The sequence below is a fragment of the Hyla sarda genome, chromosome 3 (genome assembly GCF_029499605.1).
Source record: "Hyla sarda isolate aHylSar1 chromosome 3, aHylSar1.hap1, whole genome shotgun sequence".
Taxonomy (NCBI): Eukaryota; Metazoa; Chordata; class Amphibia; order Anura; family Hylidae; genus Hyla; species Hyla sarda.
The window spans coordinates 83,875,773-83,895,623 of record NC_079191.1 but is presented as its reverse complement, the minus strand read 5'-3'; the positions used below and the strand labels follow the sequence as shown (position 1 = coordinate 83,895,623).

General features: G+C 41.4%; 1 protein-coding gene across 1 annotated transcript in view; it reads left to right on the top strand.

The window, feature by feature from the left end:
- The window catches only part of GRK7 (G protein-coupled receptor kinase 7), a 50,717-nt gene that overhangs the window by 8,554 nt on the left and 22,312 nt on the right, over positions 1-19,851 (top strand). The window contains exon 2 of the mRNA XM_056564466.1: positions 3,156-3,593. Within this exon, the coding sequence (XP_056420441.1) occupies positions 3,156-3,593 (438 nt within the window). The remainder of the gene's footprint in view (positions 1-3,155; positions 3,594-19,851) is intronic.

Genomic DNA, 19,851 nt, shown 5'->3' with positions numbered 1-19,851 from the left:
AAGGTGATTTACTCTACATCAATGCAATTAGGAAAGACTGGAGTCCTGACATCCCCTCTACCTTCATTAATTCCCTGTAATCCTCTGCACACAGTGAAGACTTCCCACTGACAAAAGAAGCATTTCTTCGGAGAATTACCAGGGTGAAGAGTTGACCACATCCAGATTCAGGCAGGGTTTTTAGTTGGGGTGTCTGACATGAAGCAGATCCTTGTGATGCCACTCTTAAAGAGTACCTGTCCTGATCTTGTTACATTTTATAATCCTCCCAGTTCACTGCCCCCATCATGATAAACCACCTCCTGTCTTTATTTTTATTCTTTTTTTTAGTTTTCTACCTTGATATATTTGCTTTGTATTTTCTGTATTTCCTGTTTTTGGACTTCTGCCAGCCAGCAGGAGTCCAAAGTCTGTGCAAGAGATGGGGGGAAATGTGCTCTGGACAAGTAGGGGGACATCTAGTGGCAGCTTTTTTAAATGCAAATAAAACATAGAAAACTAAAAAAATTTTAAGCTAAGTACATTAGAAAGATTATTTATTTCCCATAAGGAGTGCAATAGCAAAAATTAGTTTTAATAAGAGTGCCCATTTAAGTCAGCTTTAGACACAAAGCTTAGACAATATTAGAACCTTCTTTAAAACCCCATAAATATGCAAATGTTTTGCTGTAATGGAGCTGTTCCCCGTTTTTGCAAATTAAGGCCCTTATTTACTAAGAGTGTTGTGTAGGTTTCTTTGTGGGTTTTAATTCCCCACAGTTTATTTTCCACGGTATTTACTAAGGTTTCCCTACAGTTTCCACTTTCCCTACACTTTTCTTTTTTTTACACATGCTCTGATCTGTCGGGTTTTCCTCAGCTCAAATCCACCACAGTTTATGTGGAAACCTTAGTAAATATGTTGGGTTTTTGTGAAAATGTCAGGAACATGCCCCTTTTCGGAGGCCACGTCCCCTTTTCCCGGCAGCCATGCCCCTTTTTCAGGTTTTCATAGCAAAATGGAGAGTTAGTCGGGGTTTTTTCAATTCTGGCGCAAAATCTGGCGCAGACAGAATTTCTGGTGCAATGCGACAGAATCTGGCACACAACCCGACAAAACATGTCGGGTTTGCAATAGTAAATGAGGGCCAAAGTCTTTCTTTGGCACATCCAGAGCAGTTGTATCCGTAGGCAATATAGTGATACTAATACCCAAAAAGTTTTGAAACACAATGCCTAATGTTTTGCTCCACACCTGACGGAAAATGATCACCATGACCAATTGCTGAGAAAGATACTGTGTACCCTATTAGGTACTGATGGGGAACAGAATATTGGGTGGAAGGTTTGACTGTAGGAGTCTAGCAAAAAGCATTAAACAGAGCCATGAAAAATCTTATCTAATGCTTTTTTTAAATTTTTTTATTGATCTTGATCCTGTTAAAGTATATGAATGCATATAGACTAGGTAGTGATATGCTCTCCCAGTAAACATGCATGCTTGGCATGGTGAGCTTGAATGTTTATCTCAATGGATAGAGATGATCTCGGGCTTATCTTCTGTTAGAGCAAAGCATTGGGTTTGTTGAGATCCATCATACCTGAGCCAATTTTACTTTGACATCTGAATGTTCATGTGTTCTTTATGGGGAGGGGTATGCCACAGCCAGAAATCTCCCGTACCAGCTTATCTCTCCCAGAACAATATTTTCGGCCAGTAAAAATTTGAAATGCCAAACCCCTTCTCCTCACCAACATAATCTGTCGGTGGAGAGTTGGGAGGCTTCTATATACCTTAGAAAGTTGGCTGAACCTACTGAAGGCGGTGGGTTTGGCCAACTTCATTTTAAAGTTTATGGGCACCATTACCCCAAACACATTTGATCTGTTTGCCACTGTCAAGATGTAGCCATATTAATCTTACATTTAATATTTTTGGTGGTTTATCTCAAGTATAGCTTTTTATTTCATAAGACTAATGGTAACTTTTTTATAACACAATTCGTTTTTCTGATCTTATGTTTTAGTAATATATTTATAACTACTCGGTTCTATTGGAAAAACAATAAAGGAGTATTCTGGTGCAGAGTACTCCTGCTCCGTTCTGCCCGGGCTGCAAAAAAAAAAATGAAAATAAACCATCGCTCACCTTCCTGGGTTCCCGCGGAGCGCCACTACAGCTGATTGGTCCTCCGGTCCATCTTCTTCATACTTCCGTGTGAACGAAGAGTCACATGGCGCTCAACCTATCGCCGGCCGCCGCAATGTTCTGCCTCGGCCAATAATAGGCTGAGCGCCATGTGACGCTTCGTTCACATGGAAGTATGAAGAAGATGGACCGGAGGACCGATCAGCCGTAGTGGCGCTCCGCGGGAACCCAGGAAGGTGAGTGATGGTTTATTTTCATTTTTATTTTTGCAGCCCGAGCAGAACAGAGCAGGAGTACTCTGCACCAGAGTACTCCTTTAAATTAGGTGTTCCTATTGGCACTAAAGCAAAAATGTTGCTATCATACACAGACTTTTTGATTTTATAGGGCTGTCCTTTTAACCCAGTCACTTACCTATATAGACGCTTACTTGCCCTGTTCTCCAGCCCCTTCTCATCACTTCAGAGCTTTCAGGCTTGAATATAGTCACTTCTTTGGGCCTATGTGAAAAGTAATTCCTTTGTAAGGTATCAAGGAGCAAGGCTTATTCCTCTACAATGTTAAAGTAGTGCTCCACTGCTCAGCGTTTGGAACAAACTGTTCCGAACGCTGAAGCCGGCGCTGGGAGCTCATGACGTCATAGCCCTGCCCCCTCATGACGTCACGCCACGCTCCCTCAATGCAAGTCAATGGGAGGGGGCGTGACGGATGTCACGCCCCTCCCATAGACTTGCATTGAGGGGGTGGGGCGTGACGTCATGAGGGGCGGAGCTATGACATCACAGGCTCCCAGAGCCGGCTCCAGCTTTTGGAACAGTTCCAAACGCTGAGCAGCGGAGTACCCCTTTTAAGCCTTACAGACTTCATGTGAAACCTAATCACTATAGCTATGTTATGGGAAACCATGTAGGTGTAGGGTGTAATAAACCTAAATCTCCAAGAAATAGTCTTGGTTTACAAAAATAACAACTTGTAAAACAAAAATACATATATATACATGTTATATAAGATTGTTGTTTGGTTCTAGGTATGTGCCATCCAAGTCAAGAACACAGGACAGATGTATGCATGTAAAAAATTGGACAAGAAGCGTCTAAAGAAAAAGAATGGGGAGAAGATGGCTTTGTTGGAAAAGGAGATCCTAGAGAAAGTTCACAGCCCCTTCATTGTCTCTCTGGCCTACGCTTATGAAAGTAAAAGCCACCTGTGCCTAGTGATGACCCTTATGAATGGAGGAGACCTCAAGTTTCATATCTATAACATTGGAGAAAAAGGTCTGGAGATAAAACGAGTGATCTTTTACTCCGCTCAGATCTGCTGCGGGCTTTTGCACCTTCATTCTCTTAATATCCTCTACAGAGACATGAAGCCTGAAAATGTTCTTCTGGATGACAATGGCAACTGTCGGCTTTCTGATTTAGGACTTGCGGTCATAGTAAAGGAAGGAAAACTCATCAGCAACAGGGTAAGTAGCACATTGTTCAGCGACTACTGACATCCCATGGCAAAGTGGAAGAGTTGACTGAGCTATTTTACCTTGCATTATAAGAGCAAGTCTTAATTCCTTGGGATTTGGCCTTCGTTAAGGACCTTATGTGGCTATTTAATTTTAAAGGCAGATGGTAAGAAGATTTTGCCAATTAACCATTTGAGAACTACTTAGCTTCCCGTTTACATAATGTTGGGGACACTGAGGTCTGTGTCTCTGGTGGTATAACATTATGTCTCACATGCCTTTCTGCCATGTGACATGCTTGAGGTATAGGATCATGGATATATCAGGGACGGCTGAGAATGGTAGCCTTCTCAATCTCCATGAATGGCTTGCTTTATCTGCTTCTAGGAGAGATAAGTTGCATAGCCTGATTTTCACACATATTGTGATCAAGCCGGGTAATAGGGAGCTATTAGGATCATCTGTCGTGGGGAGAATAAGGAGGGTGCCATAAAGCTTTGACAGTTGGCCAAGCCTGACGAAATTGAAGGACTTGGTTGACTTAATATAAGATGTATCGGCACTTTAATCCCCTAGATGCCACAATCATTGTTGACTGAACATCAAAGGGGTTAAAAAGTAGGGTCAGAATTATCACTTAGGCCCCTTTCACACTGCCATTGCTACCCGTCAAGAACTGCCGTTAGTCTTTTCGGTGTGACTTTAACAGACGTTCTCGTGACGGGAAGCAACAGGCAACCATGGGTCCCGACGGCTCCCATTTACTATTATAGGGGCCATTGGGCACCATTGTTTTTTTGACGGGAATAGCGGGAGAAAAAGACGGGGCTTGCTGTATTTTTTCTCCCGCTGTTTTCCCCTGCTCCCCCAACGGCCATCACACTGCCGTGTCATAACTGCAGTGTGAAAGAAGCCTAATCCCATCCATTAGAGCTTGTTGACAACTGTGTAAAACTGCTATCAACTACAAGTGATGGCAGAGGTACAGTGTATCACTATGACATACACTTATACTCTGTATATTTGCAATTAGACAATAGTATGTCATTGGGCACAAAGGGGTTAAAGTGTTACTGTCACCTATATAAGCTTGAGAAAAAAAAATATAGAATCCCCACACTTGGAGGATGGTCACAAATCACAAATATGACACAAAGCAGTGGATGTTTACAAGCTGAACATTGTAGAATAGTGAATGACCATAAGTCGTCAGATAAGTTAAAGAAACACTCTGGGGATTTTTTTTTTGGTGCATATAGGTGGAGATTTATTAAAATCTGTCCAGAGGAAAAGTTGCCCAGGTGCCCATAGCAACCAATCAGATCGCTTCTTTCATTTTTAACAAGGCATCTGAAAAATTAAAGGAGTATTTCAGGCAAAAAATTTTTTTTATATATCAACTGGCTCCGGAAAGTTAAACAGTTTTGTAAATTACTTCTATTAAAAAATCTTAATCCTTCCAATAGTTATTAGCTTCTGAAGTTTTCTGTCTAACTGCTCAATGATGATGTCATGGCTTGTGTATGCAGAGTGCTTACCTGTTTATCTGATGTGTCAGGCATGTGTTTTCAGCCAAATTAATTTCTGTTTCCACACTGAAATTATTTTTTAAATGCTTCCTACATTTCCCATGAAGCCTCTCACTTGGCAGAAACAGGGTGGGGAGTTAGATCACTGCACCTGATCATCTTATTAGGCTGCTGGTCCTGGAGTTCAAGTGAGCAGATTAGGCTCATAAGTGGGTTGGGTTCAGTTTACAATATAAACAATTTCTTAGAGAAATATTGGCATGAGGAGTAAGTTATTTGACCTATAGTCACATTTAAAGGGGTACTCCACTGAAAAATGTTTATTTTTTTATTTTTTTTTATCAATTGGTGCCAGAAAGTTAAGCAGATTTGTAAATTACTTCTATTTAAAAAATGTAATCCTTCCAGTACTTATCAGTACTTATAAGCTGCTATATAGTCCACAGGAAGTTCTTTCTTTTTTTATTTTTTATTTCCTTTCTGTCTGACCACAGTGCTCTCTGCTGACACCTCTGTCCATTTTAGGAACTATCCAGGGTAGGAGCAAATCCCATAGCAAACCTCTCCTCCTCTGGACAGTTCCTAAAATGGACAGAGATGTCAGCAGAGAGCACTGAGGTCAGACAGAAAGGAAATTCAAAAAGAAAAGAACTTCCTGTTGATCATATAGCAGCTGATAAGTGCTGGAAGGATGAATATTTTTAAATAGAAGTAATTTACAAATCTGTTTAACTTTCTGGCACCAGTTGATTTAAATTAAGATGTTTCCCAGTGGAGTACCCCTTTAACCCCTTAGGAACACAGCCCATTTTAATTTTTGTGTTAAATTTTTTTTTCCTCCCTGTCTTTTAAGAGCCATAACATGTAATTTGTGCATCCAGAGACCCATATGAGTGCTTGTTTTTTGTGTGACCAATTGCTCTTTGGTATATAATAGGTATTTCCACATCCGAAATGACATGTACAGTGGTCCCTCAAGTTACAATATTAATTGGTTCCAGGACGAACATTGTATGTTGAAACCATTGTATGTTGAGACCAGAACTCTATGGAAACCTGGTAATTGGTTCTGAAGCCACCAAAATGTCATCCAAAAATAGGAAAAAGTGAGGATTATAGAAAAATAAGTAGATAACTAATATAGATAAAGCAAATCCTTACATATAAAAGTAAGAAAGATCTGCTGGGAGCTGTAAATCACTGTCTATGTCAGTGTTTCTCAACCAGGGTGCCTCCAGCTGTTGCAAAACTACAACTCCCAGCATGCCCGGACAGCCGTTGGCTGTCCGGACATGCTGGGAGTTGTAGTTTTGCAACAGCTGGAGGCACCCTGATTGGGAAACAATGGTTTATGTAGAGGACAGGAGCTTCTTCAGGGTCCTATACAGTACACATAGTGTCCCAAATGGAGCCGCCCTTACTTGGGTGTCCAAAGGAGCAGCTAACCCTGGCACAGGTAAGCAGTAGTACAGAACTTGTAGTTCCTCCCTGTACTGTAGGGGGCGCTACCAGACACCAGTCAGTGCATGCACTTAAGTAATAGAGGTGATTTACCAGTAAAATGTCCATTCTGATTGGTCAGTTCCTCAATTTGTGACACGTTTCACAGATCTGGACTGTCTGTACATTGTATTTTGAGTCTGGTTTCAAGTTACAATATTCCAGAAAAAAACATTGTATGTTGAAACTATTGTATGTTGAGGCCATTGTAAGTTGAGGGATCACTGTACTATAAAACTATAATGTAAATTATTCCGTACGGTGAACGCCATAAAAAAACAACAAAAAAGTGCAAAATTCACCAATTTTGGTACAAATTGCGGAAGTAAAAAAGATAAAAAATGATACTAATGAAAAGCACAGCTTATCCTGCAAAAAATAAGCCCTTACTCAATGGAGTCAGACAAAAAATAAAAAAGTTACGGCTGTTGGAAAATGAATGGCAGAAAAATCATTTTGCTCAGAAAAGGAAAAAGAACATAGAAAGCTATATAAAATGGGTATCGCCATAATCGTACTGACCCACAGAATAAATATAACATCACTTTTTCCGCACAGTGCACACATCAATAAATATAACATCACTTTTACCGCACAGTGCACACCATAAAAAAATATTTTTTTAAACGCCAGAAATTTTCCAGTTTTTTTTTTTTACAGTATTTTGAAATTTTTCACAAAAAATGCTGCATGTGTCAACAAAAATGCACCACTTACATAAAGTACAATATGTCACAAAAAAACAATATCAGAATCGCGCCGCTCAGAAAAAGCGTTCGAAAGTTATTACCATTTAAGGAGACACATGCCAAATAAAAAATAAGAAAAAAAGAGCCTGGTCATTAAGGTAAAAAAATGGGTCTGTCCTTAAGGGGTTAAAGGCTTTATTTATTTACTTGACAAAGGCAATATGGTGCTGCCACACCGTATTTTTTGTGATGACAAATAAAAGCTAACAATGGCTTTGCATATAAGGATTTCCTATTCTTCAACTAGTTTGGATATATACAGTATAACGTCCATAGAGGTCGGCATCTGACACTCCATGATTATTCTTATTTATGGAATATGTTTTTCCAGACCAAGTAAAGTAAAAATATATGAAATAACTCACATGTATATAAAAATTCTAAAATCAACCTTCTATACTAGCACATAAAAATGCTAATTAAGAGAAGCACTTACAGGCCTTACCACACTGTGGGACTTTTCTGACCGAAAGAAAACATTGCATCAAATAGAAAGTATTATAAAACTTTTTTAAGATGGAAATTTAGCACAGAGTATGGCAAAGGATGATGGTTGTTCCCAATCAGCTCTGAAAACATTTTGGTGCAAATATGAACAACATAGGAAAGTTATAAAAGAAAGAACAACATACAGGTTTACCAAGGAAGTTAACGCATCAAGATAGAAAACTAACAGCGACATGCCTAGAACATGTACAACATAACAAATGGAGATTGAATAATTAGATGAAAGTGATTTTCAGTGATTAATCACCAACTGCATTGGCCAAGAAGATGATGCTGAAATGTTTGGTGCCAAACTGCGGAAACATAGGACATAACCACATTTCCCTACTCATTTATGATATGTAATTGCATAGTAGGTAAAGGACCAGGGAGATGGCAATCATAACCTCAAAAGTGGCATGGACATAGAGATTGACGAGCCTTTTATCATTCCATAGGGAGAAAATAGATTTAGTGAAGAAAAAGTCATTATATAGGATAATAATGCATCTTTTCCAGCGAGCAAAGAGTGTTCAAGCTATTCTTCAGGAAAAGCATAGCAACTCAATAACATCACCAGGAAACAAAAATGATGGTTTAAATAAAAAATAAAAAAATGTTTATATGTTCTGTTAAACTTATCTGTCTTTTAGAAAGTTGAGTAATTATTGAGATTTTTATTTATTTATTTTGCATAATGTTGTCCTCTACTTTATCTGGTAAAATATCAATCTATTCTCATTTGAATGAGGATTGTTTCATGACGAGTGTTCAGCTATTAAACATTTTGTCATATCTGTGATTTGTTTGTTTGCTATGAAAAAAAACAACCCAGTGACCATCTTGAAACTGTTATGATCTCTTAAAGGGGTACTCCACTGCCCCAGCGTTAGGAACATTTTGTCACAGCCCCCCCCCCCTGACATCACGCCACGCCCCCTCAATGCAAGTCTATGGGAGGGGGTGTGGCAGTCACCACACCCCCTCCCATAGACTTGCATTGAGAGGGTGTGGTGTGACGTCACAAGGGGCGTGACCATGATGTCACGACCCCCCGCAGCCCACACCCAGTATTCGAAACAAAATGTTCCGAACGCTGGGGCAGTGGAGTACCCCTTTAATTTCTTGTCCGGGTTGTCGTAGATATAGCCTGATAGGTTTCGTGTCATGATTTATTGGTTTATTAATGGACATAATTGAATTCCATTCTGTTACCACATGATCAATTATCTTGCTTGTTTGGGTCGGAAAATTTGCTGTAATAATAGATGAATTATGATCATCTAAATAATTTTTTAGGGCAGCGATATATCACTATGGGGCTGTGTATTGCAAGGATTTTTACAGAGCATCTAACAAAAAATAACCAGTAGTTTAGGTAAATATAATTTCTTCAGATATGATTTCTTTTTTTCCTTTTTCTTGCTCTCTTATTTTTGCTGATGTCCACTTTTAGGTTATCTTCACATACATTAAAATTGTAAAAATTTTTAACTTATAAAAACACTGTTTTCACAGATAAAAATTGTATGGTTTCCTTGTAATAATGTGTGCAATTGTAGTCCATGGAAAATTGGCCATTAGTGCCCACATGATGTCAAATATCAGTTGTTATTTCAACGGTCGGTAAATTATCCAGGGATAGAAAAAAACAAAACTGATTTCTTCCAAAAACAGCACCACACCTTTCCTTGGTTATCTGCGGTATTGCAGCTCAGCTCTATTGAAGTGAATCAAGCCAAGTTGTAATACCACATAGAACCTGTGCCTGTTCACCTATCTCCAGTTAACCCCTTTAACCTGTTGGGGACGGTGGTACTTAAGGACGGAGGGTGTACCTGTACGCCCTCCGTATTTCCGATCACCGCTGCTCGCCGGGCGGTGATCGGAACGGGATGCCTCCTGAAATCATTCAGCAGGCATCCTGTGGCAATGGCTAGGGGGTCTTGAGACCGGGGAATCACTGTTATTCCGGGCTGATCAGGTCTCTGGTGACCCGTTTGCCCGGAAAATAAGGGTGATCGAGGCTGTCAGAGACAGCCCAGATGATCCTGAAGAATAGGAGTGAGGTGGCAGGGGTGTCACCTCCTCCTATCCCCTGCTATTGGTCAGTCGCAAGTGACCAACCAATAGCAGAAGAGGGCGGGGGGTTAAAACATTAATTCCCCCCGCTGCCCACCAATGGTGGTCCGGGCAGAGAAAGGGGAACCGATAAAGGAGCGGTGGGAGGCATACGACGGGAGGCATGCAGCGATTGTCAGGCGGCGGTGTGGGCACACACTGTGGCCTTCCAGATGTTACAGAACTACAATTCAAAGCATTGTCTGGACATGCTGGGAGTTGTAGTTTTGCAACATCTGGAGGTCCACAATTTGGAGACACTGTATAGCGGTCTTGAAACTGTGGCCCTCCAAATGCTGCAAAACTACAACTCTCAGCATGCCCAGAAAGTCAGGCATGCTGGGAGTTGTAGTTCTGCAACATCTTGCCCTTCAGATGTTGCCAAACTACAATTTCCATGCTAGGAGTTGTAGTTTTGCAACAGCTGGAGGTTTGCGCACCCCTCCCCCATCTGAATGTACAGGTTACATTTACACGGGCGGGTTTACAGTGAATTCCCACTGCAAGTTTGAGATGCAGCAAACACCCAGCTCAAACTCGCTGTGAACCCCAACCTGTCTGAATGTACCCTGAAAACACTACACTAACACAAGATAAAGAGTAAAACTACACCCTTACACAGTACCCCCCCCCCCCCAAAAAAAATTTTTTTTTACAAATGTCTCGTATGGCACTGTTTCCAAAACGGAGCAAAATAACTCCCTGTATTGCCGGATAGCCATTGACTGTCCAGGCATGCTGGGATTTTTGCAACAGCTCGGGAGAAATACTCGGGAGAAATTGTCTTTCAAATTTGGGGGGCGTTTTCTCCTTTTACCCCTTATGAAAAGAAAAAGTTGAGGTCTACACCAGCCTGTTAGTGTAAAAATTTTTAATTTTTTACACTAACATGCTTCTGTTGCCCCATACTTTTCATTCTCACAAGAGGTAAGAGTGAAAAGTAATGCTGAGTACGAAAATACCCCGTATGTGGACGCAAAGTGCTCTGCGAGTGCATAACAGGGCTCAGGAGTCAGAGCGCCTCGTGTAGATTTGAGGCCTAAATTGGTGATTTGCACAGGAGTGGCTGATAGTTACAGCGATTCTGACATAAACGCAAAAACAAAAAAACACCCACATGTGACCCCATTTTGGAAACTACACCCCTCAAGGAACGTAATAAGGGTTACAGTGAGGATTTACACCCCACAGGTGATTGACGAGTTGTTGTTAAAGTTGGACGCGAAAATGTAACATTTTTTTTTTTTCACTAAAATGCTGGTGTTACCCCAAGTTTTTTATTTTCACAAGGGGTAATAGAAGAAATGGAGTTACAAGTTTTGTGGGGGATTTTTCTTCTTAATATGGAAATACCACATATGTGGATGTAAAGTGGTCTGCGGGAATTTGGCTGGAATTGAAGGCCATCTGTGTTTACAAAGTCCCCATGCTGCCAGAACATTGAACCTCCCACATTTGACCCCATTTTGAAAACTACACCCCTCACGTAATGTAATAAGGGGTGCAGTGAGCATTTACGCCCCACAGGTGTCTGACAGATTTTTGGAACAGTGGTCCGTAAAAATGAAAAATGTATTTTTCCATTTGCACAGTCCAATATTCCAAAGATCTGTCAAACGCCAATGGGGTGTAAATGCTCACTGCACCCCTTATTACATTCTGTGAGGGGTGTAGTTTCTGAAATGGGGTCACATGTGGGGGGTCCACTGTTCTGGCACTATGGGGGCTTTGTAAACACATATGGCCCCAACTTCCATTCCAACCAAATTCTCCAAAAGCCCAATGGCACTCCTCCTCTTCTGAGCCCTGTAGTGCGCTTGCAGAGCACTTTATATCCACATATTGGGTATATCCATGCTCAGAAAAAATGGGGTTACAAATTTTGGGGGTCTTTTTCTCCTTTTTTCCCTTGTGAAAATGAAAAATTTGGGGTAACACCAGCATTTTGGTGAAAAAAAATCACTTTTTTTATTTTAACGTCCAACTTAAACGACAACTCGTCAATCACCTCTGGGATGTTAAGATTTACTTTACCCCTTGTTACGTTGCTTGAGGGGTGTAGTTTTCCAAATATTGTGCCATGTGTGTGTGTGGGGGGGGGGGGGGGGGTTGCTGTTCTGGCACCATGGGGGCTTCCTAAATGCGGCATGCCCCCCAAAAACCATTTCAGCAAAATTCGTTCTCCAAATTCCCAATGTCGCTCCCTCCCTTCTGAGCCCTCTAGTGAGCCCACAAAACACTTTACATCCACATATGAGGTATTTTCTTACTCAAGAGAAATGGGGTTACAAATTTTGGGGGACATTTCTCCTATCACACCTTGTGAAAATGAAAAATTTGGGGTAACACCAGCCATTTAGTGAAAAAAATAAAATTTTTCATCTTAAGGCTCACTTTACCCCTTGTTACATTCCTTGAGGGTGTAGTGTCCCAATAAGTGTGCCATGTGGGGGGTTGCTGTTTTGGCACCATGGGAGCTTCTTAAATGCGACATTTCCCCCCAAAACCGTTTCAGCAAAATTCGCTCTCTAAAAGCCCATTGTCGCTCCTTCTCTTCTGAGCCCTGTAGTGCGCTCGCGGAGCACTTTACATCCACATATGAGGTATTTCCTTACTCAAGAGGAATCGGTTTACAAATGTTGGGGGTCTTATTCACCTTTTACCTCTTGTAAAAATGAAATAAATGGTGCTACAAGAACATGTTAGTGTAAAAAATATAGATTTTGAATTTTCTCCTCCACTTTGCTGCTATTCCTGTGAAACACCTGAAGGGTTAACAAACTTTCTGAATGTCATTTTGAATACTTTAAGGGGTGCAGTTTTCATAATGGGGTCCATTATTGGCCATTTCTAACATAAAGATCCTAAAATTCACTTCAAGGCTGAACTGGTCCATGAAAAATTCTGATTTTGAAATTTTCCTGACAAATTGGAATATTGCTGCTAAACTTTGAAGCCCTCTAATGTCATCAAAAAGTAAAAACATGTCAACTTTATGATTCCAACATAAAGTTAACATATTTTATATGTGAATTAATATATAATGTGGTATGTCCATTTTCCTTACAAGCATAGTTTCAAAGTTAGAAAAATTCAAAAATTTCATGAAATTTTAGAATTTTTCACCAAGAAATTATGCAAGTATTGACATAAATTTACCACTATCTTAAAGTAGAATATGTCATGAAAAAACTGTCTCTGAATCAAATTCATAAGTAAAAGCATCCCCGAGTTATTAATGCATAAATTGAGAGGTCAGATATGCAAAAAATCCTCTTGTTCTTAGGGTCAAAATGGGCTTCGTCCCCAAGGGGTGAAATGGATTTATTGCAGCCAATATTGCTAAAAATATCATTTTTTTGTGCCCTGTATTGTGTATGTGTAGGTTTTAGTGACAACTTACGCCTGCTAGCAGGCATCAATTGTAGTAAATTTAGCACTTGGAGGTGACTATGCCCCTTTTGTACTAAACCATGCCCCCTCTACACAAGCCTTATAGCTTGCGACTCTTTGACAATTGCTGCCAAACACAGACTTCTATAAATTCCCCCCTTATGTTTGAATCTAGACCTTATTCAGCCTTACCATTGTTGTGTCAAAAAAAAAAAAAAAAGAAAATCATACTCCTAAATGGAAAATATGTCTAATTATGCAATGATCTAACCCCCCAAAAAACATCTTTATATATTTGGGACTACCATCCAAAAGGCTTAATTTTTATTTATCTGTTTCATAAAATAGAGAAATATATATTTAAAGGGTACATGTCATATCACACAAAGGTTATATATTACTCAGGACCTAATCCTAATCATGTACATATAAATGCAACGTGTTTAGCAACTATATGTCACAATTATCTTCTTTCTGTTGCTCATTTGGTTTGTCATTTTGTGCTTTGGAGGGGTGTGTCCTCACTCTGCATGACTCCTCATCCTCCCTGAGGCTGTGCTGTGCTGGGTCTCTTCATCCAGTCACTACAGGCTGCTCTGTAACCCCCTCCTCATTGTTTTCCTGCAGCAGTCTGATAGGACAGGAGTGAGCACAGAGAAGTGCCAGTCTCACTTTAACGTACTAGACTTTGTCCCTTCCTGTGCTTCAGCTTAGACAAAGGTGATGCTGCAACTGGACAGAATTATGCTCTGGATGGCATGGGGACCCATAGTGGTGTTTTATATTATAAGCCATGTTATTATATTAAAAAAAGTTAATGTTTTGCCAAGATGTGCAACATATAAAAAGTTTGTTTCCCAATAAATTATATTTCTCGGTCCTATTTACACTGGTGTATTATCACTGCAGTTGACTTATTTTTCATAACAATAATTTAACAAGGTGTATGAAAGCAATGTAAAAAGCCATCACTAATCCACAATTATGCTCCTTATGGATCTATCATATGTAAATGACCATCAGATTCTCTGGAGCTACTTGTCAAACAATTGATCATTTGTCGGTGTATTGTGGTCATACATGTTTCCTTACACCACAAAAGTCTAGCTGTCTACCTTTGCACGATTGATGCTTTGAAAATGCTCATTCCATCAATCTTGCCTTGTTCTCCATAAGTCAGTAAGATATTAGGGCCATTTCCCTTTTATTTCCTAAAGTTGCACATAGGTGCAGTATTGTAAAGTTTCATGAGCAAATCTTCTTGTGCATAAAGTCTAATGGGATAAGTGAATAGTCAGGAGGATTTGGGCAATTGTAAGAAGGCAATGCTAAGTGACAGTAAGAACGCAGATTCTTTTAGGGTCATTAGGCTCAAGAGATTATAAATCCCCTGAAATAAGATGAGATTTAAACCAACCTAAAGTCACCAATATAGTCCTGAAATGGATACACTTGCATGGTGTTGATTTCGTTTGTAGGTATTGCTCGGGATACTTTTAGGATCAAGGGCAAGTCAAAAAATGTTTCAAGATACTTACTGCTTAAATTGTTTTATAAGGAAGTTTTGTTTTCTTGAAGTGTACCTATCATATCCCACAAAAAAAGGTATACGTTACCTAGTTCCTAATCATGATCGTGGGCATATCATTTTCATGTGTCTAGCACCTTTATTTCTCTCACAAATACCTTCTTTCTCTTGCTCACTTGCTTTGTCATTCTGTGGTTTGAAAGGGGTGTGTCCTCACTCTACATGACTCATCTTCCTTCCTGAGTGCTGGGTCTCATCATTCAATCATTGTACAATAGCTGCTCATCATCCAATCACTGTACAATCACTGCTCTGTAACCCCCTCCTCTCAGCCACAGTCTGATAAGACAGGAGTGGGCACAGAGGAATCCTAATCCCACCCTCTGTTACTAGAACTGGACAGGATTGTGTTCTGGATAGTATAGGGACCCATAGTTTTTTTTTCTTCTTCTAAGCCATGATTTCTATGAAAAGGGAAATACAACCTTCTTATAAAGTATATTAGGTTAATGTATTTCCATGATGTACAAGTTTTTGTATCTGACAGCACCCATATAAATTGTTAGGATTTTAAAAATATGTATATTTCGATACCAGCTTAGTGGCCATAAAGATGGTGTCGATGGGAACAGTGTAAAATACATGAGTGAATAATATAACCTTAAGGCTACTTTCAAACTGCCTGTTATGATTTGGCAGGCTGGAGGTGGATCCTCTGTGTCAGAGAGGGATTGGCGTGGACCGTACCGGTGGACTGGTTCTAAGTTGCTACTGGTATTCACCAGAGCCCGCCGCAAAGCGGGATGGTCTTGCTGCGGCAGTAGCAACCAGGTCGTATCCACCGGTAACGGCTCAACCTCTCTGACTGCTGAGACAGGCGCGGTACAGAAGGACAAGACAAGAGCAAGGTCGGACGTAGCAGAAGGTCAGGGCAGGCAGCAAGGGTCGTAGTCAGGGGCAACAGCAGAAGGTCTGGAACACAGGCTTTGGACATACACTAAACGCTTTCTCTGGCACAAGGCAACAAGATCCGGCCAGGAAGGGAAGGGGAAGTGAGGTTATATAGACAGGTGCACAGGAAGCTAATCAGACTGATTGGGCCAGGCACCAATCATTGGTGCACTGGCCCTTTAAATCTTAGAGAGCTGGCGCGCACGCGCCCTAAAGAGCGGAGCCGCGCACGCCAGGACGTGACAGCCGGGGACCGGGACAGGTGAGTGACTTGGGATGCGATTCGCGAGCGGGCACGTCCCGCTATGCGAATCGCATCCCCGCCGGCAATGTCAGTGCAGCGCTCCCGGTCAGCGGGTCTGACCGGGGCGCTGCAGGGAGAGGAACGCCGCGAGCGCTCCGGGTCCCTGCTCCTCCCCGGAGCGCTCGCGGCGTTCCTCTCCCTGCAGCGCCCCGGTCAGACCCGCTGACCGGGAGCGCTGCACTGACATTGCCGGTAACACTGCCGTTGCACCCCGTCAAGAACGGGCATAAAACTCTCTCTCTCTTTTTTTTTTTTTGGGAGTTTGACGGCCGTCATTTTGACATGGCACAGCAGGCAACAGTGGGTCCCGATGGACCCCATTATAGTCAATGGGGTTCGTCGGGCACCGCTGTTTTTCAATGGGAGTAGTGGGAGAAAAAGACAGCGCAAGCAGTATTTTTTCTCCCGCTATTCGCCCCGGCGGCTCCGACAGCCATCACACTGTGTGACAACGGTAGTGTGAATGGAGCCTTACAGTGTTATTAGATCCCTTATGGACACTACTCTTTTTATCATGTGTTCGTGTTGCGGACATCTCTCCCCTAATGCAGTAACTTAGTAGGAAGTTATTATTGTCTGCATTGTTACAGATACAATAAAACAGCAGCCCGATCACTATGCCTACAATCCTGGTAACTTACCTTACAGTTGCCTTCTGCCTCACTTCTCTTGCACTGCAAGGAGTGCATGAGTGCATGGCTCTGTGCACTGGGGGAAAAGCAGGGCTCTGTACACTGAGGACAAGTAGGGCTCTGTACACTGAGGACAAGCAGGGCTCTGTACACTGAGGACAAGCAGGGCTCTGTACACTGAGGACAAGCAGGGCTCTGTACACTGAGGACAAGCAGGGCTCTGTACACTGAGGACAAGCAGGGCTCTGTACACTGAGGACAAGCAGGGCTCTGTACACTGAGGACAAGCAGGGCTCTGTACACTGAGGACAAGCAGGGCTCTGTACACTGAGGACAAGCAGGGCTCTGTACACTGAGGACAAGCAGGGCTCTGTACACTGAGGACTAGAGGGGCTCTGTACACTGAGGACAAGCAGGGCTCTGTACACTGAGGACTAGAGGGGCTCTGTACACTGAGGACAAGCAGGGCTCTGTACACTGAGGACTAGAGGGGCTCTGTACACTGAGGACAAGCAGGGCTCTGTGCAGTGAGGACAAGCAGGGCTCTGTGCAGTGAGGACAAGCGGGGCTCTGTGCAGTGAGGACATGCAGGGCTCTGTGCAGTGAGGACAAGCGGGGCTTTGTGCAGTGAGGACAAGCAGGGCTCTCTGCAGTGAGGCTCTGTGACATTCTCCTGGGCTCACACAGCAGGCTGATTGACAAGCCAAAAGCCTGCACAGAGTCCTGCTGGTCACGAGCACACTTCCTATATTTTGTCTCCGCACAGAGACACACAGGCAATATCTGAAAGGACACTATTTTAGCAAACAAAAATATACACATTTTTTAACCAATGTAAATAACAAATATATGTGTTATAAATATAAAATATTTATAGTACTGCAGATATAGGGTGGAAGTAAAGTGAAGAATAAAGAAATGGAACAGATAGTATAGATGAATGGAAATTGATTTATAACAATTGGTGTATGTCGTCACCTTTAGCAGGGCCCTTGCGTGGGGTGAACGGCAATACTAATTGATAACAATAAAATATAATGGTATTAGAATGTAATTAAAAAGTAATTAAAAATATTATTAATATTAATAAAAATATCAATTTTGATAGATATGCTGTAAAAAATTAATCTCACTCGCTAATTGCACTTAGTCCATTCAGTGTCTTGGATCCATAAATGATACAGTTCGTAAGATTGTATACTTGTGTATACCTCCTCTGTATTTAGTGGATACAGTTCATAGGTATAGTTCGTTGGTGATATAGTGCCGATTGTGATGGTATTACTAGTAGATGTAGAGGTGTCTTAGAAGCGTACTGACTGTGTAACGCTTGTAATGATTACCGGTGCACAGCACCACTCACCCACTGCAGGATATATTTCTGCTTAGGCTGGTGCGGCTGGTGCGGCTATCACGACTGCGTCCTGTGCTGGGGACGGCTTTGTCCTGTGTGAGCCCGGGCTGGCACGGCAGGCGTCTGGCCTGTAGATGTGATGTCCGGGACTCACGTAGGTAAACCGGGGCTGTGAGGATGGATCGAAGAGAGCGTTCCACGTGTGTGAACGCGGCACTATGTATGTATGTTCACACACGTGGAACGCTCTCTTCGATCCATCCTCACAGCCCCGGTTTACCTACGCGAGTCTCACATCACATCTACAGGCCGGACGCCTGCCGTGCCAGCCCGGGACCCACGAACCGCCGGAGAACCACTCACCCATCACACAGATGGGCTCACACAGGACGAAGCCGTCCTCAGCACAGGACGCAGTCGTGATAGCCGCACCAGCCTAAGCAGAAATATATCCTGCAGTGGGTGAGTGGTGCTGTGCACCGGTAATCATTACAAGCGTTACACAGTCAGTACGCTTCTAAGACACCTCTACATCTACTAGTAATACCATCACAATCGGCACTATATCACCAACGAACTATACCTATGAACTGTATCCACTAAATACAGAGGAGGTATACACAAGTATACAATCTTACGAACTGTATCATTTATGGATCAAATACACTGAATAAACTAAGTGCAATTAGCGAGTGAGATACATTTTTTACAGCATATCTATCAAAATTGATATTTTTATTAATATTAATAATATTTTTAATTACTTTTTAATTACATTCTAATACCATTATATTTTATTGTTATCAACTAGTATTGCCATTCACCCCACGCAAGGGCCCTGCTAAAGGTGACGACATACACCAATTGTTATAAATCAATTTCCATTCATCTATACTATCTGTTCCATTTCTTTATTCTTCACTTTACTTCCACCCTATATCTGCAGTACTTTAGAGGACTGGTATCTATAAATATTTTATATTTATAACACATATACTTTTTAGCTATAGGCCTTTTTTGGGTGAAGGCAACACCGTTAACCTCAAGTACTATCTCTATCCTAGGTGAGCTATACACTTCACATAGTCTATATTACAAATATATATGATGTTATCTACATTATATTAAAAAAAATTTGAAACCTGCTGTAGCACTGCTCAAACCATTGCGCAGTTGTGACTGTGTTTGAATGGCAGTTCATCTCACATTTTATCCGTACTCTATGGTTGAGACTGTTACATGGCACCTTTAGAGTTGCAGTCTAGCACAGACTTTGTGTGAGATTTTATAGCTATGATTATATTGACCTAGAAGTTTTCTCTTGAAGGGCAGTGAATAGACTAGAACATTTGAGTTAACTGCAGATATTATAATGTGTGTGGGTTCTCACAGACTACTATCTCATATCAATTATTTTCTATTTATTAATAAGATATTACAGTATAAAATTACTCCAACCTCAATTCAACCCAATAGTTTGCAGAGTTCTGAATCCCCAGTGCTCCTTTTCCAGTAATGGCCTTTCTCTCCTCTCTAAAATATTTGCTAATAGCTCTGACACTACTATTCTTGGCAAAAAATACAACTCTCTGTGTGCAGGACAGCTGCCAAGTATCAATAAGTCTCTTATAAGGCATTTATTAGACTGTACAGTTGGTTCAGAGCTGTGCCCTACTGCAGCTGCCGCACCCTGTCTGTGGATGCCATACAGCATTTCCTT